Genomic DNA, 22,224 nt, shown 5'->3' on the forward strand with positions numbered 1-22,224 from the left:
ATAATAATAATAATAATAATAATAATAATAAAGAAAAAGAAGAACCAAAAAATAGAACGAAAAAAGAAGAAATAGGATAAAGAGAAATAGCACGTCTTCGTCATAATAGTTTTCTTTTGGCACGGGCTTATACGATGATCGTTATCGTATCCTTATTTATCGCACAAGATGTTTTCCTGTACTTTTACACGCCTTCGAGTCGTTGTTTGTCTGACGGCCGACGTAATAATAATAATCGCCCACCGTTAAGGGTGCAAGCATCCACGGGAAAAGAGAGGGTGCGTGTGACAGTTATCGGAGGTGCGAATCGACGAGGAAAGAGGGAGGAAACACCTCCTGGCTCGCTTCCGTCTGGATAAACACGAAGCTCGAAGCTTTCCTACGAGCCCTCTTTCGATCTCCCACCTTTTCGGTTCCTCCTTTTCGATTAGTATGAAGGAGAGAGGGATAGAGACAGACAGAAAGAGAAAGAAAGAAAAAAGAGAGAGAGAGAGAGAGAGAGATGAAACGTTTCTTCAGACGAAAGCGGCATCCCTCTGATGTCGTCTCGTCTCACTTAGCAAGCCACCACCACCTTTCACGTTTCTTCGTAACACCTACGCAAACAATACGAGAAACGACATATTTTTCAACTGTCCTGTCCTTTCAGATCGATCGCAAACTTTCCCGCATCTATTTTTACATAGATTCTTCCTTACGACCATCAAAAAATATTGATAAAGTTTTCGTGAAAATCGTCTTGCATTTTTCTAATTATATCGGTACTATCTGTTCGTTCAGAAAAGTTATTCTACTGGTAGGTATATAGGTACATAACTCAATCGTACGATAAACAAAAAAGAAATTTCCATATTATGTATTATTTGGCTCGGAATCATCTCGAGTCATTAATCCGGATATTTATGTGAACAATATCGATCTCTCGTTTCTTCTCTTTCGATAAAAAGCGAGAAACCAAAGTTAAAACAGATAGATAAACATCGGGACATATGTTTATTACATATGTGTCATGTCGGTATTACTTCTATATATATACCTATGTATACATATATATATATATTTTATATATTTATATTATTTTTTTTTATTATTTATATATATATATATATATAATAAAAGTAATACGATTTATTAAGTTTTTTTCACAAAGACATATTTATATTAAGATTTTACTCGGCTATTAATTTTGAATTCATTCCGCTCGTAAAGTAAGCATCAAGATTAATCCATAAAGAAAAGAGTAAATAGAGTTTATATATATATATATATATATATATATATATATATATATATATATATTTTGTTTTCCTTATTCGTTCCTATTGCTCCTAAAGTAAGGTGCTTTTTCTAAAAAGGAAAGAAGGATTTTTATCATTTTGCGTAGGCGATAGTTACGCAGGGCCTCGCGTACATTCGCGCTAAATAGGTAGTGTAAAGCGGTTATGGTCTATATACTCTTTCAAGCGGTGATCCTGCTTACGATAAAGACGGAAGCTCAAATAAATCGCAGCGTCGCCGGAGCGGCCGGATGCGAGCGAGCGTTCCGAACGCGGAACGGCCGAAAGAGTAATGAGGATTTCATTTCTTCGCGTTACAACCGCCTTAGGTGTCTGGATCGCATTTTCAGGATCGTAAATATCACGGAAAGTCGAGGGAAAAAGGGACACGAATTTATGAGCGGGAGAACGAGCCACGCGTTCTTGTTCAGAATTTCTCTTTCTCTTTCTCTTTCTCTCTCTTTCCTTTCTCTCTCTTTCTCTTGATCTCTGCCTCCCTCTCTTTTTTTCTCTTTCTCATAATTTTTTTTTCCTTCATGTGAACGTCACGTGCGATGCATCGCTTAGCATAACAACGAGAACCATGAAATTAACATTTTTATACGACGAAAGAATATCTTCCCCTTGTACCCTCTCTTTTCCCGTTCTCTGCCGATCTAACCTCGAAGGCGATATTTCGAACGATGCATATTCCAATGTTCACGGTTTTCTTTCTTTCTTTCTTTCTTTCTTTCTTTCTTCTTTTTTTTTCCTTTTTCCTTTTTGCTTCTTTTTTTCTCTCCTCAACGCAACTCTCCTCGACGTTTTGTTTGAATTAATTAGATGAATTATCGGGATACGTTCGTCGGTCCGCACCGATCCCTATCGCTTTCAGAGACTCGAAGGTACAAGAAAAATTAGAAATATAAACGGTACGAATTTCAATGGATTAAAATGAATTTAAACGAGTCTTATCTTTCCTACAAAGGAAAGTAGTTTGAAGGAAGTCGACTAAAGAACGAATGATCTCCTTTCGTTTAAGTTCGAATCGAAAAGGAGCTTTTGGCGATCTAAGGATATAGGCGTTAATTATGTAACATCCTTTTCTTGTTTTTTTTTTTTTCTTTTTTTCTATCTGTTTTTTCTTTTAATATTTTTTTTTTTTTTTTCACGGAAGAAATCGTAACCGCGTGCGCATCCTTCATTAAGGATAAAGCGTTGCTGAGCTTGAATTTCCGAGTACTTACTTCCGTAATCAGACGAGATTAACGCTAATTGCGAGAGAATAGCAATTTTAATTGCGCTTCGCCGAAGCGTACCGCTCCGTTGGAACAGGGTCACCGATTGTTCTTTTTTCTTTTTCTATTTTTTTTTCTTCTCTTTTTCTTCATCTTCTTCATCTCCTTTTTTTTATTCTCTCCTTTTCTTTTTTCTTTCTCTCTCTCTCTTTTTTTTTCGGCTTAATTTAGTTTCCAGGATGCGTCTGCCAGGTGAAGCATTCTCTCGTCGTCCTCGAAATCCACGAGGCTCGTAGTACGAAATGAAATCACTAAAAAAATCGGAAATATCTCGTCGAAGCGAATCGTACCGGACCCTTCCTGCTCGTTCTTCTTTCTTTCTTTCTTTCTTTTTGATTTTTCTTTTCTTCTTTTCTTTTCTTTTTTTTTTTCTTTTTTCTTTTTTTCTTCAACGAGTCTGAGATGCATTTTTCAGCTTCCATTTGCAGACAATCGACGTGGTAATCACAGGTTGGCCGCCGGAAGTCGAAAGGATATTCGCGCGCTCGCGATCAGATAACTCTCCGCTACCTTCTGCCTGACCTGGCTCGTTTCTCTTATTCCATCTTGTTCGTTTCTCTTTCTCTTTCTCTTTCTCTTTCTCCCTTTCTCTCTTTCTTTCTCTTTTCTCTCCTCTCTCTCTCTCTTATTCGTCTGCTACGCCTCCTCCGCAAGACTGACACGACCATACGGCGCTTACAATGGAAACGAAGTTATACGAACGAAGGTGGCTTCCGCGTAAAAGCAAAGGAGAAACGACGGATCGTTATCGCTTCGTCATCCAATTTCATATTCGCCGGAGTGCCCAGAGCCGCGCATTTTCGACGAATTAATTATCGCCTTCTCGTTGAAAGAAGATAGAGAAAGAGAGAAAGAAAGATAGATAGATATAGAGAAAGAGAGATAGAGAGAAAGAGAGAAAGAGATTGAAGAATACTCAAAATCACCTGAACCGAGTTCATTGTGTGAGTCATCCTTGTTGAGAAACTTTCTCAATCGCTTTTCAATTCGATCCAACTATCATCTCTGTCTAAGAAAAAAAAAAAAAAAAAAAAAAAAAAGAAAGAAAGAAAAAAGGAGGAAAAGAAAAAGATAAAGAGAAAAAAAAGCTTTCTAATCGGCTTTCCGATCCTTTCTAAAACTGAACGTTTCGAAATATGTATCCATAGTTTTCTCAAGTACTTAAGTACTTATCTACCTAGCTATAACTAATCGAGATGAGAAAAAATAATTCAAGGTAGGTATCACGATGTTAGTCTTGAGCAAAGAGTTTCTTCTTGGTAGAGCCAACGATCAGCTGTGCTTGGAAAGAGAGCGGGCCCGGAAGGATCGACGAGTAAGCGTCTCCCGTAGGGAAACGTACCATTTATCCACGTCAGACTCGTTCACCAACACGCCGCTCTTTCGTCGAGCCAGCCGCGAAACACGACGACAACGACGACAACGACGACGACGACGAAGACGACGAAGACGACGACGACGACGACGACGACGACGACGACGACGAGGACAAGCAGGACGACGCGTCCTGCTTCCAACGAAGGCCCGTTTACTCGCGTGACGTTGTCTCGCATAAATATACATACGTGCGTGTATACGCGCTCCTTTAACCTCTTCCGTCTCTTTCTTTCTTTCTTTCTTTCTTTTTATTTTCTTGTTTTTTTACTTTCTTTTTTCATTTAGTTTTGTCTTCCACTCATTGTACATAAAAAAAAAAGAGAAGAGAAAAAGACAAAATTATATTCTCTCTCTTTGTCTCTGTCTCTCTTACGTTTTCTAATCTTCTTACTTTGAAAGATTCTAGATATTATTAACGATATACTTCTGTCTATAATGATTCCTATATGATTGGATCCTATATATATATATATATATATATTATAAATAAAAAAGAAAGATCCCTGGTTGTCGCAGAAAACGAGGCAGACAAAAATGATGTTCATTGATAATAGACCCACGTAAAAGCGATGTTGTAGGAACGATATCATTATCTTTTTACAGTTTAATACCGAAACTCATATTTCATATTATTCTAACTTCAAATATTCCATATCTATATTTTTCTTTATCTTTCCGTTTTTCTTATGTTAGTCGACGACATGTACGAGTCGACGCACGAGATCTTTCGACGTAACGAATACGAGGTGGAACGCACACGGAAGCAACGGTGCGAACCTTTTCTCTCTCTCTCTCTCTCTCTCTCTCTCTCTCTCTCTCTCTTTCTCTCTCGTTGTTTCTGTTTGTAGTGTTCGTTAGTATGAGTGCGAGGGGCAGTCTTTTAGTACCACACGGCAGATTCACACTGGAAGACCGGCATCCTGCTGCTTGGGCGGCTGGCTGCGGATAGACGTCGCGATAAAACGCGGTTAACACGGAAATTAACCGTTATATCTTTGCACTTATTTACTCTTACACAAGGATATAATCTAGCGAGGCGTGTACCGTATTTTACATAATACAATCGGCTTACGCCAAGTCCGAAAAGAGGGGAACGGTTAGATGCACGACATATAAAACGTTTCTTCATCGATTCAGATTCAGATTCGATAGAATCATTGGATGATATACATTGTAACTAATTCTTTTTTTTTGTCTTTAGAAAGTAACATAAAAAAAGTTGAAAACTTTCCAACGAAATTATATCGATATCTAATGGCTCACGTCACTGAGTCAAAGTAAAAAAAACGTAGTCTCTATGAATCGTATCTGAAAAAAAAGAAAAGAGACAAAAAGAAAAGAAGAAAAGAGAAAGGAAAAAAGAAACGAAACCGTATCTACAAACCGTATATAAATCTTCTATGGGTTTTGAACGTTAGTGCTGCGTATATTGTAAGACATATCTACGTATATATTATTAAGAGAATTGTGAAAAGGATATAAAAACTGTCTATGCGACGAAGTTGAATTTCCCTAAGGAGACTAACGCGAACGTCTCTATGAAATTTCGATGAAACGAGAGACAAAAATGAGAAAGATGTAAGTATATATCTTGTGATTTGATTCTTTTTTTTGGAAAAATTTCCTCCGGGAATACAAGTGAAAAGTTTGAAGAAGAGGAAGAAGACGAAGACGAAACCGAAGAAGAAGAAGAAGAAGAAGAAGAGAAGGAAAGAAGATCGTGCGTAAAAGATGCGTGAGAGAATGGAAATAGGGAAAGAGAGAAGACAAACTCGATGAATATCCGCCAGATGACTCCCTTTCTCGGTTGGTCGCTTCGAAGGCAACTTGGGATGCTGCAGCTGGTGGGATCAGTACCATCTCTCCGTCGTTTTCTCTCCTTCTCCTGCGTACCGTCGCGTACGTGTCAGCCACGGATTCCACGTCGACCAATCGGACTACGGCTTTATCATCGTCCGCCACCGCCATTGGCCGGAACGGGCCGGTCTCTATCGAGCGGGCGTCGAGTCTGCTCGAAAGGCCGCGCCTAGCGGACCTTCGTCTTGCTTTCTCTCTCTCTTTCTCTTTCTTTCTCTCTCCATCTCGCTCTATCTCTCTCTTTCTCTCACTGTCTATCTCTGTCTATCTCTGTTAAGAGGGTTAGCGTACCCTTTCTCGCCATCCCCGTGGAACCACCACTACTACTAGCCGTCGAATCTGGAAGGGAGAAATAGAAAGAGACAGACAGAGTAAGAGGGCTGTTGAAGATTGATAAAGATAGTCACAGAGAGAGAAAAAGAAAAAGAGAGAGAAAGAGAGAGAGAGAGAGAGAGAAACCTTCAAACTCTAAAATCAACTTTTTTCTTCTTCTTGTTCTTCCTCTTCTTCCACTTCCTCTTCCTCTTCTTCTATCCTTTTTCTTCTCTTTGCGTACTCTTTCGTCTCATGCTCTCTCTCTCTCTCTCCTTTTCCCGTCTTCGTCTTACGTGCTAATAAAGCGCATCGCTCGCGTTGTCCGTAGTCGAGCGACTTCGGTAAGTCTCTCTTTTGATCGATATGACGGTTTCTCGGGATCTCCCAAACTCTTCTTCTTAAGATAGCACGCGAGACCCCTCTGAGACAGTCTCTTGTCGCTTTCTCTCTCTTTCTCTCTTTATTCGACGAAAACTCGGAATCTCCGAGACGGTAGAACGACGCGTAAGAGGATCGCCTCGAGGCCAAGCACACGATTCTTTCCTCGAAATTAAAAGGGTCCCTTCTCGAAAGCCTTGGAGTCTTCTCTTTGATAGCTTCTTTTTTCTTTTATATACTTTTTCTCTAGTCTCTCTCTCTCTCTCTCTCTCTCTCACTTTTTCTCTTATTGAATTATTATCGATTATATCCAAAGAAAAGTAAACTCTCGAGAAAATTTGTTAAATGCTTAAATGAAACTTTTTCTCTCCACGCCTTCTTTTTCGATCGTTCAACGAACTCTAATGGCATGTGTCAAAGGTATGACGACTTTTCCGTGGAAACGTGAAATGTCTTCTTCTACTTTTACTTCTACTTTTTCTACTTCTTCTACTCTTATTCTCTTTCTTCTTCTTCTTCTTCTTTTTGCTTCTTTTTCTTCTTTCGTGATAATCTAAAAAGAGTCGATGGAAATGTACTAGTAAAAGAAGAACATAACACTTTCGAGAATGGACACGAACGAGACCCTCCAAATATAGTCGCGACTACTACTTACTACGCAAAGAGAAAAGCAAAGCGGAAGAAGCGCTCGTGAAAGAACAATAATACGCTCGACTTACGTAGGTACCTACCTACCTACCTACCTACCTACCTACCTATCTACCTACCTACCTACCTACCTACCTATCTACCTACCTACCTACCTACCTACTATGTAGTACTTCGTTTACTTCGTTCGCAATTAAGAGACACTCGAGACGAGATGTTGCAAGGAAGAACGAACGATCGTGCGAACGTCGCTCGAAAGCTTTCCAATCCGATTAAAATCTTTTTTAAAGATCGAGTATTACATTTTCATTTCTTTTTTTTTTCGTTCCCTTTTCTCTCTTTTTCCTTCTTCTTGTTTTCTTTTTTTTTCTTGTTCTTTTCTCCTATCGGTAAAGTGGATTACACCACGAACGATCGATCGCTTTTTTTTTTCTCTTTATAAATTTTTTCCTTTTTCTCTTTGAAATAAAAAGTATAATGAATTCCCGCACGATTACGTTATTAAAGGGGGTAGTGTCGTCCAAACCTCTTCTAAAAAAGAAGAAAAACAGGTGAAAAAGAATTGTAGATTTCTCTCTCTTTCTAAGGTATTATCAAACAACTCGAGTTGTCCAAACGAAGACTTTGATAAAAGATACGTCGTTACGTATCGTACAACTCCAAAGAGAAATGTTCGTTATTTTACGAAGAGAGAACTCGAGTTCCCGATTTTCGTTGGAATCATTGCTACGTTCTCGCGATAAACGAGCCTTGCCAACCCGAGAGTCGTTTTATAAAACGTTCTAAGCCACGGTCGCGGCCGAGCATTCATTATTCATGATTAGCGCCTCCAGCGTGTCGACATCATTCTCAAAGCGTTTACCGTGCGTTCACATTTCACTCTCAATTAATTTGCAATCGGGGGATCTCAATGGGAAGAAAGAGAGGAAGAGAGAGAGAGAGAGAGAGAGAGAGAGAGAGAGAGAGAGAGAGAGAAAGAGAAGAGTGCTCGTGCTTGTAAAGAGAAATGACGTGACACGCGAATGAGTTTGTCGCGCGTCAGTCACGCATACACGGTTACAAATTGTTTCTTAAATGTTCCCTCCCTCTCATCGAATATCATCATCACGAATCATCTATATCGACTGTATCCTTTAATTAAAATTCGATGCAACTCTCGCCGTCGGACCAATCCAAGTACTTTCGTCGTTTTTAATGCATAATTTCTTTCTCTTTTTTCTTCTTTTTCTCTTAAAAAAAAAAAAAAAAAAAAAAACAAAAAAAAAAACAAAAAAGAAAAGAAAAGAAAAAACCTTTAAAATTTTCTTATGAACATCGCATGACGAATCATATAATAAAACGAGTAGTAAATTCCGATTGATAAGGAAGAAAGATGGAAGATCTTACGTTTGCTCGGAAATTAATCCTAGGTGGTAGATGCATAGAGAAATTCGATGTTACCACGACGTTCGGTGTCGTCGAGCCGGCTACCGTCGTTGCTGCTGCTCGATGTTCGAGAGGAAGAGAGAAAGAAAAGGACAGAGACAGTGACAGAGACAGAGACAGAGATAGATACAGAGAGAGAGACAGAGAGAGAAAGAGAGAGAAAGAGATAAATATGCAGTGAGGAGGCTGGGTACGCGCAAACGCGAGTCAACTAATACGTAGGGCGCAAACGCGAAGCTTCCCGAAGCGTCTCCGCATCCCCTCCGAATCGTCGTCCGGCGAACCCCACCCCTGAACTTTGCGTAATATTCAAGAACGGCGGCACCGTCGGGGAACGTCGAGCCCTCTTTTCTCTCCTCTTGACGTCCGGCCCTGGGCCACGACGGCCTGCCCAGGCCAGGATCGTAATATTAACGAAAGCGACGGCGGATAGCGGTTTCCCTCGCGTGCGCGACCACCAGCAGACTTCGCAAAGTTTCACACCAGGACTTTTCCTATCTCGTAACGCGTGCGCGCGCGTGCTCGTTCGTTCGTTCGTTCGTTTGTTCGTTCGTTTACTCGCTCGCTCGCTCGCTCGCTCGTTCGCTTGCTTGCTTGCTTGCTTGCTTGCTTGCTCACACCCTCCTGAATCCCTGACTTCGGTCGCGTTTCGCGCTATCGTTACTTCTCTCTTCTCTCTTCTCTCTTCTCTTATTCTTCTTCTTCCTGCTCTTCCTCTTCATCCTTCTCCTCCACCACCTCTTCTTCCTCCTCCTCCTCCTCCTCCTCCTCCTCCTCTTTCTCCATCTCCTCTTCTTTCTCCTCTTCGTACCGACGCGACTCCTCTTTGTCCAACGCGCCTTCTTTCAGTTCTTTCCTTCCGTTCCATCCTCTTCGAACAAACCTTTAACCACCCTTCCTCCGTCCCACGGTGATTGCAGTTCGATCGCAAGTGATCGTTGTTCTAGACGAAAAAAAGGAGAAAAGGAAAAAAAAGAAAAGAAAAAAGAAAGAAAGAAAGAGAGGGGAAGAGAAAAAAAAAACAAAACAAAGAAAGGATCGTGTGAAAGCAACGCGAGGGTGATCGATCCTGCGCTCTCAACTAAAGAAGAATATACTCGCTCTACGATCGTGCCAAGTCTTAACCCGGATAGTGTTTTCCTGCTGGCAACGAAGAATGGTTTAACACTTTCGTTTCTATCTAAGAGAATCTTGTGAACGACGACGTACATACGACGATGCTATCGATTCGACTACGTGACCGACGGAAGAACTTGCTTACGTTTCTACTGCCAAAGAGAAGTCACCGTGCTGAGTTCGAATTCAAAATCGGCGTTGACGTAGTCCAAGAACGATCTCGATTATCTTCTTGCATCGAAGAGATTTTTCTTACGACGTGTGTCTTGACGCTGCCTTTGAACTCATACCGGAGAGGCTAAGGTTCTTTTTCTTCTTTTTCTTTTTCTTTTTCTTCTTCTTTTTCTTCTTCTTCTTCTCTTCTACTTCTTCGAGAGCTCTTCGTGATTTATCGGAAGGATAAATTCGCGTCGATCGACCACGTCGTGCTCTCTCTCTCTCTTTCTTTATCTCTCTTTCTCTCTCTCTCTCTCTCTCTCTCTCTCTCCTTCTGCAACGACACGATTGGAGCGTCGGACGACAGCATCAACGGCGGCAAGAGAACCGGCGGAATCCACCGCCGCGTTTCCAGCTGGTTAACCGAGCTCAGGTAGGTAAGAACGCATCGGAAGAGAAGCCGACGATCATTAAAATTTCTCGAGACCGAGGGCTGCTTTTACGCCGGGGACTGACAGAGAGAATCCAGGACGAAGTGTGACACGGAACGAAGGCACGAACTACTCGTCCTACTTCCCAGAAAACCAGAGATCTCGACTCTCCCTGCCTAAAAGTCCTTGACAACCGTGTCCAAACAGCTTTTCTTTATCTTTTGTTTTTCCCTTTTTCCTGAGTAACGGTGATTTCGCGAACGGATAATCATGACCAAACAGGATTAATGATTAGATCTATCCAACGTGATTTCTCTTATTCGAGTATCTTGGAATATCCACTTGTCATCCAAGATATTTTTTTCTTTTATTAACGTCGTCGTTTAATTTACGACGAATTATCTCTCTCTTTCTCTTTCTCTCTCTTTCTCTCTCTTTCTCTTTATCTCTTTCTCTCTCTTTCATCGTTTCACATTATCGAGCAACACCTGTCGAAAAGATAAAAAAAAAAGCAATTAAAAGGAAAAGAGGAAAGTAAAAAGAGAAAAAAGAATTCTCTTTATCTCTCTTTCTCTCTCTCTCTTTCTCTCCTTCTCTCCTTTCTCTCTCTCTCTCTCTCTCTCTCTCTCTTTCTCTCTCTCTCTCTTTCTCGACGGAAGGCGTCAGCTTCGTAACAAGGTGTACAGTGATTCCAGGCAATGTCACCTTCCATTTAACTCGCGGAAATCACGTGCAGCCGGCGCTCGTAAAGGACGTTGAGTTATTGTGGCGATCCGCAAGGTTCTACTAATTAGCTCGCGGCCGATTCGAAACTGAGCGAACGAGCGAACGTACGAACGAACGAACGAGCAAGCAAGCGAGCGAGCGAGCGAGCGAGCGAGCGAGCGAGCGAGCGAACGAGCGAGCGGACGAACGAACAAGCGAGTGTACGAGAAAGAGAAAGAGAGAAAGAGAAACCTCTACCCCGGGAGTCATTCATTAACGGGACAGCAGTCACGAATTGTTTTCATTCATTGGTTCTTGCGTGTGCTACTAAGAAGTTGTGTCCTGAATGAACGTAGTCGTTTGCTGTAAGCCGTTTCTTCGAGGGTTCCAGTCCTTGACACGGCTCAACCTTTAGGGAGAGGATGTTAACGTAGAAAAGCTCGATAATATTTTTATGGTGCGCGAAAAAGAAAGAAGAAAAAAAAAAGAAAAAGATATATAAAAAAAATATATATAAAAATATATATATATAAATGTATTTATTCGTTGAGTGTAATAATATCTGAGATCGGTATACGAGCCTACCGTCCTCTCTCTACGTATCATTGGTTTTTCCAGTATAGTCGATATCGATTGCAAATATATGTTGAGAGTAAAGCTCGAAAATGAATGTAAAAAAGAAAAAAAATAATAAATACAATGTAATACGCGTGTGGTAGTCTTCGATGAGTGTATCGGGAAACTATAGAGTCGAATAATAAAACGGATGATAAAATTGAATGATGAAAGAGAGAAAAGAAAGAAAGAAAAAATAAAAAAAAGAAAAAAATAAAAAAAAGAAAAGAAAAAAGAAAGGAAAAAAGGAAAAAAGGATCGGCGATGTCGTTGATCGTGTTCGCAGAATGTACTGGCGGAAACAGCGCTGGGTCATGGCGAGATGCTGAAGGAAGTCGGCTGCGGAAGTAGTACTCCCCCTGCTGGGGATGGTGCCGTGAACAGCAACCGTCCGGTTGGCACGGCGGAGAGCAACAGCTCGGAAAGCACCCTTGGCTGCGGTGGCTGCGGAAGGGAAATAGCCGAGCGTTGGTACCTAAGGGCTGCCGATCGTGCCTGGCACTGCGGTTGTCTTCGTTGCTGCAATTGCCGGATGCCTCTCGCAGGCGAACGTACTTGTTTCGCGAGGGACGGCAACATATACTGCAAAGAGGATTACTACAGGTTAGCGTATTCCCCATGGCTAAGAAGATTACGTCGCTTCTATGTTCGTAAAATCGTTCGAAAGTCAAAATGGAATATGTAGACGTATGTACTAAGTACGTACAGGCATGATTTTTAAAGCATGCTTCCCTCGCCTAAGATATTGCTTTTTTGATTTATCATCGTTATTTAGAACTCGAGAAGAAGATAAACGTCTTCTCTCCCCGTGGAAATAAGTCTGCGAACGTGATCAGTTTGTTCGATCGAGGAGTTCATCTAATAATACTCAGGCCATCATCGGAACGCGTTCGTTTCTCGATATCGTGATATCGATCGATTTAATAAGGATTTAAAGATGAAAAGAAAGCTTCCAAGGAGCTAGATTTCCTTTATCGAAGTGTATATCACCGAACGCGCACGGAATTTAAGGTTCGGACTCCGGCTCGATAGCAACCGCACCCTAGAGACAGCCATTAGTATAGATTTTGTGTGGTCCGGAGTAAGTCGAAGACGGTAGAACTCCGGTAGGAGGTGGGAACCGGGCTTTGGGGACTTACGGGTGTGGGACAGAAGTGACGCTCCTATGCAAATTCGACGCTACCCCAATAAATACTGAAATGCGAAGGTATACGTAGAAAACAGGAACGGCGAAAGGAAAGAGAGAAAGAAAAATGGGACCGGGCTGAATCTTACATCGCCTTCGCGAACCATTATCCTCGATAATTCGCCGTATAATGTTTCCATGAGCGACTTCTCTGCTTTCCTTTGTTTCCTCTCACGAAGAAAGTGGATACACTTGGGTCAAGTAGATTCGGAATATCCAGATCAGACGAGTCGCTAACGAAATCTTATATTCTCGGTGCAGTGTCTCCATTTTTTTTACGATACTTGCTAAACGAAAAAAATCCGACATTGTAGATCTTTGCGATAGTCAATGGAAATCTTATATAGCAAGACATTTGAGATTTCAGAAAAAAAATATTTTTTACAAATTCATCGAACGTTGAATTGTTACGTCCAACAAAGATTCGATCGCGGTGACTATTATTCTTCTGATTCTTCTTCCGATTTTTGTTGTGCTTATTGTTGTTATGCCACAATAAGGTTGTACTTACGCGATAATATATCCAGGATTCCACGCAAGGGAGGAAGAAGAACGTCCGGTAGTATCTCTCCGGTAGTTTCTGCTTCGTTAGGGAAGAACAGAACGGCCTCCCATGCAATATGCAACGATCCAGATCCAGGCCACCCCCTTTGTCTCTCTCTCCCTCTCTCTCACCCTCTTTCTCTTTGCCGTTTCTTCTCCGTCTCCGTTTCTCTTTCTCCTTCTCTCTCTCTCTCCGTCTCCGTCTCTTTCTCTTTCTGTTTTTCGCGCTTCGGAAACTATAACGCGTGCCTTCCTACGTTTCGATCGTTGCTACGCGATATGGACACCGCCAAGGCTCGGCTCTCTTCCTATCTAGTCTAGCCTTCTTCTATTTACGAGGCCATACGCGTATATGTACGCGAGATCGTTCGTTGTGTACCAATTTTGGTGTGCACCGTTTCGAATGCTGGAGGTCGCACGCATGACGGATGCATGAGTGGTACAATCCGTAAAATCGAGTCAACTCTATGATTCCAAAACTACTCTTTCGACCTAGGTATATACACTGACGCTCGTACTCGTTTCAAAAAAAAACACTCGTGAAACTTTAAATCTTCATTACGAATAACTTCTAAATCGGATGAGGATTTCTTTTTTTGTATGTTTTGTAGTCTTTTTTCTCTTTGTTCCTTTTTTCATCCATCGACGTTTAATACTTTTCCAATATAAAAAATATAAAAAATCCTACGTGTGAATTTTTAACGATACTCGAAAATGAAGACTCCGAAGGGTGTTCGTTAAATAAAAAATTATTATCCTTCATGTAATTTCTTTCTTATTAATCTTTTTTCTTTTTCGTTAAGATCGTTATCAAGATGTCGCAGGCAATTCGCGCGATATTATCGAACGACGTTGAACGCACGACTGCATAACAGGGACGCGTACAATGCAGATGGGCTAAACTATGATCTCATATATCTTACAGGACGTATGAAATATTAACCATTGTACGATAAATACGTTCCTCTCGACAGGGACATCTTCCTTCGTCTATAACTCCGTCGTGTTCGATGTAGCAATAATCCGAAGGGATCTTCATCGCGTTGTCTTAATACGTATTTCGATATCGACGGCTCAAATAAGCTTTAATTTTCCTTTTGTTTTTGTTCTTTCCTCATTTCCTACAATTCCAAAGATCGTAAAGATTCGAATAAGACGACGGAAGAAAACAAAGACAGTAGTACTAACAACAACGATAACAATGTTGAAAGACGTTTTTATAAAAAAAATTGCTTTTCAGATTGTTCTCCGTATCGAGATGTTCCCGATGCCGTGAGGGTATCTTCCCGTCGGAGCTGGTGATGAGAGCAAGGGACCTGGTCTACCACGTGACCTGCTTTAATTGCGCCTCCTGCGGTACAGCTTTGAACAAAGGCGATCATTTTGGCCAGAGAGACGGCTTGGTATATTGTAGGTGAGAAATACGAGCCCGATGATTAGCGTTATCCAAAGGCCGTCTCTTTGTTATCAACGAGTTCGATCGACGAGAACGACGTAGATCGGAGACACGGCCCGATCGTTATGTGATCGCACGACGCTCGGCGTCGATCGTCTTAACGGATTGATCGATCATTCTCGTATTTTCGAGTATGAAATCGTATATTCGTTTCGTCGATCGTTATTTCGATTCATACTTTTCCACGTGATTAATATCAATGGAAAATATAAGGAAGAGTATATATAAAAAGTTTGGCGATCAGTCTCGTCGAACGAACTCGGTAAGATAACGAAAAGGCTCGCGAATCGAATACTCGACAGCAAGGTTCACGAATGACGAGCTCGTCGATCCCAAGACCGCACTACGAGTTGCTTTGCTGCGCCGGGGATTACGGAAGCGGTACTGGCAGCATCGAAGACATCGGTTCGCCAGGAGTCTCGCCGCTTCCGGCTTATTACAGCACGGCCGAGCAGAGTCCGATCGCGTCCTCGGGGACGGTACAAAAGGGAAGGCCAAGGAAGAGGAAGCTTTCCGAAGTCACCGGGTCCGAGCTTCCTGTAACAATGAGGCTGGCCGCCGGAGCGCTGGGTGAGCGAATCTGCGACCATCTCTGCGATCTCTCGCCTAATCCCTTATATATGCACAATATACACATATACATATACATACATACATACATATATATATATGTATATTATTATTAGTAAGCAAAAGTGGAATCAAACGGACCGTTCCTTCCATTTAACGATATTACAACGATAAACAATCCAAGCAAATACGTTTGATAATCGTCGAGAGATTATGCAACGATGACGTAACAACGAAAGTTTCGCGACGACCTAATCGTCGTAGATGTCGATATTAAAGAGGGATACCCTAATTGGACCGGATGGTAAACTGTGAGGAGGGGTTGGTAGAAGGGCGCGATACGTAGGGAAGGGGATGGTAGTTGCCTTCAAACATCGTCCTTAAAACTATAGGAACACGTGGTAGGTACGCACTCTATCCACGTCGAGTCTGTCTCTCTCTCTCTCTCTCTCTCTCTCTCTCTCTCTCTCTCTCCTTCTTCCTCCCGCTTTCGTATCCACTCTATCGTTCGTTCGCTTAGTCGAGCAGGTTAGTCGAGGGAGTTGCATTATTTGCCGAGCAATGAGCATAATGGCTCGTTCCTTAGGCGCGCAAACATTTGCACGAGCTTTCGAGAATCGGCAAGTACGAATCGTGAGATTCGTTCGCACTTGCCTCGTTAACCGTGCGCCATTCTTTACTCTCCCTTTTTTCTCTTTCTCTTTCTCTCTCTCTCTCTCTCTCTCTCTCTTTCTCTTTCTCTCTCTTTCTTTTTTTCTCTCTTCGACACAGCGGAATTCTTTAAATAAATTCTCGCACGCTACGCAGCTGTTTCTACGATTCCACTCGGCGGATATGCTCTTTAATCTCGTTGCGTCGAATGAATCGCATTTTTAATTCTTTATATTTCGTCTTTGAAACGCTCGTCTCTCTCCGTACGTTTTCCAACCAAGCCACCGGCATTGTTTCATTTTTTTTTTGTTTATTTCATTTATTCGCTCGTTTATTTATTTATTTATTTATTCATTCATTCAGTTATTTGTTTGCTTTTGTTTATTTTCTTTTCTGTCTTTCAAACATTATTTGTATGTATCCTTTTTCTTTTTTCTTGAGACCTAGTCCGACGAATTGCACGATCCCACGCTGTTCTACTTTATTCGTAGTCCTTTCTTTCTTTCCTTCTTTCTTTCTTTCGCAGAGCTTTCAGCTTCCAAATAAATTAACGATGAAAATATCTCCTCGTCTTCCTCGCATAGAAGAATCTTGCCTCGATTTCCTTCGTTCGATTGCCTACATTTCATGTCTTAACGATTTCACGAAACGACGGAAGGAAATTCGACTACGCTCGAGTTTAGAGTCTCGCTCGTGAGAAGAGACGTACGTAAGTACGTAAGTACGCGTGATTCTCAGTTATTTTATAATCGACGTGCGATCAGAGCAGAGGATCGCTCCTTGAACTACCGGTTGGAATTTACGACCAACAGCCATAAAATCGTCCATGAAGTTCTCCCCGGTGCGGCTTAAGGAGAAAGAGAAAGAGCAAAGGAGAAAGAGAGCGCGTATGTCTATGTATATCTGTATTTGTGTGTATGTGTGTGTAAGAGAGAGAGAGAGAGAGAGAGAGAGAGAGAGAGAGAGAGAGAGAGAAAGAAACAAATAAAGAGAGAAAGAGACAGGGTGGGAACCGGCCGACTGGTCCCCGTCAGGACTCTTCTCCCGCCGTTTTATTGTCCTTATATATAATTGGGACACTTTTTGCCTCGTTCGAGAGATTTCGAATTATCCCGTCTGGACGTCTCCCCTGATTCTCGACGGTCGGCAAAATCCTTGAAAACGCGTCGACGTTCCCGCGATAGATCGAAAGAATCGAGAAGGACGGTCGATGGTATCGTTCTTCTTCTCTTTTGCCATCTACCCCTTCCCTCCCTTCCTCTTAGCCTCTCCTTACCCCCTTGCTCCGCCCCCACCAAGCAAAGTTCTTTTCCTCTACTTCAAGGTCGTTAAGAAATTCGCACCTTCGGTGATCTAATCATCTCTTACGTATTAAGAGGAGGAAGAAAAACAGGAAAGAAAAAAGTAGAGAAGCGAAGAGAAGAGAAAAGAAAAAGAAAGTAAAACAAATAAGAAGGAAGGAAAGAAGGAAAGAACGGTAGAAAAAAAAAAGAAGAAAAAGAAAGAAAGAAAGAAATCTATCTTACACGACGCACAACTTGTTTGGTAAAGATTTTCTACTTGATCGAGCATGGAACGTCGCTTACGCAACGGGGCCGACAACACAACTCGCCACGAAACGCTTTCGTTTTTCTCTCCATCTTCGCCTCGGCCATTCTCGGCAATGGAAGAAGAGAGAGTAAATCCATTCGCGTTTACGATAAAAATCAGTGAGTCCAGGGAAACCATTAACGTCGTTAAAGACGCTTACTTACATACAATCCGGCGGATGGATGACGTTTTTCTCGTACCACGTGAAATTCGCCGAAAACGCGAGAAGGAAGAAAAATAATATCGACTAGGGGAAGCTCGCTCGATCGATCGATCGATCGATCGATCGATGGATCGGACCGATCGGAGCTCGTGCATTCTTCCTAGAGATAGAAAGAGAGAGAGAGAGAGAGAGAGAGAGAGAGAGAGAGAGAGAGAGAATGAGAGAGAAAACGATTTATCGACCGATCGAGTCTCGTCTCCTTAATCGCGAATCTACGACGACTCTTGATACTTTTTTCCTTCTTTCTTTCTCGCATACCAGCGTAGTATATATATATATATATATATATATATATATATATATATATATCTTTCTCTCTCTTTCTTTCTCTATCTCTATCTCGATGAACGAGCACATCGTCGATCTAAACAGATTTCGCTCGCATACGTCTACGACCGTTTGCACGCGGTTACGCTTGGCTAAAGAAGAAGAAGAGGAGGAAGAAGAAGAAGAAACGAAGAACGATAGAGAGACAGAGAGAGAAAGAGAGAAAGAGACAGAAAACGGCTAGGGGGCATACGCGGACAGTGACAGATGGGTATCGGCACGGAGATGCATCGATTGGCCGATCTGCCCGGAAAAGAATGCTGTCGCGGCCAATACGTGGCCACTGCCAGCAGAATGGCCGGCCGTCCACAATGCCGGCTCCTTCAACTTTTTTTTTATACCCTCTACCGTTCTCTCTCCTATCTTCTCTCTCTCCCTCTCTCTCTCTCTCTTTCTCTTTCTCTTTCTCGTATCTACCTTTTACCGCTTTCTCCTTTGCGCCCTTCTAACCTCCGTCTTGACAAATTGTAATCTCATTCTCGAACCGTGAAATCTTCGCGTCCTTTCGGCTTCCCCTTTCTCTCACGTAGGATCGCGAGTAGAACACGAGAAGAATATAGAACATTACAACTTTCGAAAATTTCGCGCTCGATTCGTAAATGAAAAAAAGAAAAAGGATAGTAGATCATTCACCTCTTCCTCTCTCTCTCTCTCTCTCTCTCTTATTCTCTCTCTCTCTCTCTCTCTCTCTCTCTCTCTCTCTCTCTCTCTCTCTCTCTCTCTATCTCCCTTTCGCGATGCTTGGAGATCGTCGAACGCAAGGGAATGGAAGTTCGGAACAATAAACAGTAATGGCGGATACGTGCTCGGGGATTTACTTCTGGGATAGCCTACTACCGCCTTCCCCTCCTGCCATCTTGCCATCCTGCTCCCACCGAACCCTCCACAGAGCCGAGCCCTTCGTGGCCGAGGCTACCATCACCACCACCAGCAGCAACAGCATCAGCACCACCACGAGCTATCTCGTCGTCGTCGTCGTCGTCGTCGTCGTCGTCGTCGTCGTCGTCGTCGTCGTCGTTGGAACCCGTTCTTTCTCTCGATCGAATTCAATGGTTACCCTCGTCGTCTTATTTATTGGATACGTTTCTTCGCTCCGCCGGCGCGCAACAATCGCGACTCTCTTCGATGGCACAGAACGCGGACTCTCTTCCTCCTCTTTCTCTTTCTCTCTTTCTCCTCCTTCTTCTCCTCATCCTCTTCTTCTTCTTCTTCTTCTTCTTCTCTTCTTCTCTTCTTCTTCTTACTCCACTCTACCACCCCATCTACCTTGCCTCCTACCCCCCTCCTCTCTCGTCGTTCCTGCTCCCTCGATACCTACATACTTTTTTGCCTTGTCCCGTTCGACGACGGAGCACGTTCGACGGAAAAATGAATTCGTTCGATCGGCCGAAGTCTTTCTTCGCTTTGAGAAGAGAGAAAATACGGTTTCGCGACGTCGTCGACCGGTTTCAATCCCATCCAACGGATTTATGCGACTACCAATCGCCGTTCCAGATTCAACTTCGTCGACGATTTCCATCTTCCTTCTTTCCTTCCTTCCTTTCTTCCTTCCTTCTTTCCTTCCTTCTTTCCTTCCTTCTTTCTTTTAAATTCGATTGGATCGGCTCGATTTTTCAAAAGGAATAAACGTAAATGGAACGAACAGGTCTGAAAGATATTTCCAATCGAAATTAATATTCAATTGATATCCAATGGCATACGTAGATATAATTATCTATCTCTAAACAGGTCTTCATTCATATCTTCCCACGGTATCTTAGCGAGTAAGTAGAAGAGCGTCGTGCGAGTATAAGTTTGATTTTTTTCATATGATCGGTCATTAATGTGGAAACGATTAGATTATCTGTATATAGCAAAAAAAAAAGTCCAGATAGAAAGTTATAGGTATAGGATAATCGGTCGAGCCAATGATTGATTGAGAAAGCATCTTGTTGTCCGTCTCGTTGTTTCAGAACTTCTACATCCGACCGAGTTATCCTCGTCGATGGAATCGCTCGCAGCATACGACGCATCCGTAGGCTCGCCCGGGCCCGTTCATCAGAGCCAAAGAACTAAACGCATGCGTACGAGCTTCAAGCATCATCAACTGAGAACGATGAAGAACTACTTCGCCATAAATCAGAATCCAGATGCGAAAGATCTCAAGCAATTGGCACAGAAGACGGGTCTCTCGAAGAGGGTGCTTCAGGTGAGAAGGGGACGATCGCGTTTGCGGTACGTCCGTATTTTTTCAACCCGATCGAAGGACGGACGAAATGAAAAATTGGGAGGATATCGAAATACTAATAATAAGAAGGAGAAAAATATTTCCAAGCGTTACATTTCTCTTCTTTTCTTTTCAACTCGGAATAAAAGCGGGTTAGAACAAACGTGCGAAGGAAGAATTTCTACCGATTGAAATCCTAATCGATAAATTTCATTCTGTAGATTTTGATATCGTCCTTATGAAGAAAAAAGTAAATTCTTTAACTCGGATTAGTCGACATTTGTAGATATAACGCTTTATACACAGGTATGGTTTCAAAACGCACGCGCAAAATGGCGGCGGAATATGATGAGGCAAGAGGGTAGCGGAGCGAGTAGTAACGTTGGCTGTCCTGGTACGCCGGTGTCATCGAGTACAGCAGGTTCGCCAAACGTCGCACCAACCGTTAGCATCCTAGGCGACAGTAACAGCATGCCCTCGACCTCGATGGAGGAACTGCACGCCCTTCATCATTTGCATTCTGGTGTTTCCTCTCAGGTCTCTTTTTCCGATCTCTACTGACGACGGCTTGAGATGGAGGAAGACGGTTATAGTACCCTCTCCAGCCATCTTGGATGAGAAGACGCCAAGGAAGATACGGACTTCTCTTTTTTCTTATTACGAGATGACATTCTCGTCAAGTTTGTGAGGGTTCGTGAGAATAACGGCGTAGCAACGTCGATGAAATCCTTGCTTTATTATCATTCGACTAATTCGAATATAAATTCTAAATATTCAAAGGGAAATAAAAACTAACGATGAACTTGATCTTCGTTAGAAATACAAGAGCAAGAGAGAGAGAGAGAGAGAGAAAGAGAGAAGTCTAATCGTCGACTTGGAAAATCGTATAGAAGAGAAAAGAGATTAGCTTTAAAAAATAAGTGATAATAACCATAGTTCCATGCACATTCAGATTACCAAAGGGTTTCTAAACGATAGTCCACCCTCCCCCACCTCTCTCGAGGAGAAACGTACTAACGTAGCTGTGCGAGAGAAACGTCATTAGAAAGCGATTAACGATCCATCGATGAATATTCTCGAGTAGGATCTCGATATTATTATTCCGATTATTATCTAATATATCACGAGAGTGTTCCTCCATCGCGATAATAAATTTTAATTAATCGTTCTTAATTAATATGAAATTCGATTATCTACGGTTTGTAACTAAGTACTCACTTACGTACACCAATCGATAAAAAGATATCACGAATTTTTTTTTCTTTCCAATTTTTCTTCTCGTCTTCTTTTTTTCTTTTCTTTTTCTTTCTTTTCTTTTCTTCTCTTTCTGTTTTTTTTTTATTTCTTTTCTTTCCCTTTTCCCTCGTTACGAGCATTGTTCGAGAGAACGTCGAGAACGTATGTTAGGTACAATCGGACGAACGTGATAGTTGAAAAGTGAAAATCGATAAGAGACAAGATATTATAGAAGGAAAGATAAAAAGAGGGAAAAAGACACAAAAGTAAATGCGACGAAGACGAGACTAACGAGATCGAAAAAGAAAAGAAAAAAGAAAAAGAGAGAGAAAGAAAGAAAGAAAGAAAGAAACGAATCTTTTGATAAATAACGGACGACCGTTTATTTAGAAAAGAAAAGTCTTAACAGCGTTCCTCTCCTCGTGCCAAAGTGTAGCTGCTAACAATAAGATTAGAAAGATTCCACGAGCCGTTCGAATTCAAGAGATAACGCGCGATATATTTTTTCAAGAAAATCGTCGGCAATAACCCGTCAGACATTTCTCGATCGTCGATCGTTCTATACTTCCGGCGTTTCAAATCGCGTTGGAAGAAACGAGAAAATAAAGAAAATAAAGAAGAAGAAGAAGTAGCAGTAGAAGAGAAATTTCTCGATCTTA

The 22,224-nt window shown here is 41.9% G+C and overlaps 1 protein-coding gene across 10 annotated transcripts; it reads left to right on the top strand.

The window, feature by feature from the left end:
- Nucleotides 1-8,982: 8,982 nt before the first annotated feature.
- LOC122632112 (LIM/homeobox protein Lhx9-like) lies at nucleotides 8,983-21,907 on the top strand. 10 transcript variants are annotated; one of them, XM_043818600.1, is made up of 7 exons: nucleotides 8,983-9,000; nucleotides 10,944-11,419; nucleotides 11,864-12,180; nucleotides 14,547-14,720; nucleotides 15,100-15,332; nucleotides 20,076-20,311; nucleotides 20,636-21,907. In XM_043818600.1, the coding sequence occupies exons 2-7, from the start codon at nucleotides 11,417-11,419 to the stop codon at nucleotides 20,888-20,890; spliced, it is 1,218 nt and encodes a 405-aa protein (XP_043674535.1). In that variant the 5' UTR covers nucleotides 8,983-9,000; nucleotides 10,944-11,416; the 3' UTR covers nucleotides 20,891-21,907. The 10 variants fall into 10 exon arrangements, with proteins under 10 accessions (XP_043674535.1, XP_043674543.1, XP_043674533.1 ...); XM_043818598.1 differs by lacking the exon at nucleotides 8,983-9,000 and adding an exon at nucleotides 9,099-10,259; XM_043818599.1 differs by lacking the exon at nucleotides 8,983-9,000 and adding an exon at nucleotides 9,099-9,973.
- Nucleotides 21,908-22,224: the final 317 nt, after the last annotated feature.

Source organism: Vespula pensylvanica, chromosome 9 (genome assembly GCF_014466175.1).
Source record: "Vespula pensylvanica isolate Volc-1 chromosome 9, ASM1446617v1, whole genome shotgun sequence".
NCBI classification, from domain to species: Eukaryota; Metazoa; Arthropoda; class Insecta; order Hymenoptera; family Vespidae; genus Vespula; species Vespula pensylvanica.

Excerpts from the sequence above, each read along its gene's own strand:
- LOC122632112 (XM_043818600.1), top strand. Across the intron at positions 12,181-14,546 it reads TGCAAAGAGGATTACTACAG|ATTGTTCTCCGTATCGAGAT; the intron begins GTTAGCGTATTC and ends ATTGCTTTTCAG. Across the intron at positions 15,333-20,075 it reads GCTGGCCGCCGGAGCGCTGG|AACTTCTACATCCGACCGAG; the intron begins GTGAGCGAATCT and ends TCGTTGTTTCAG.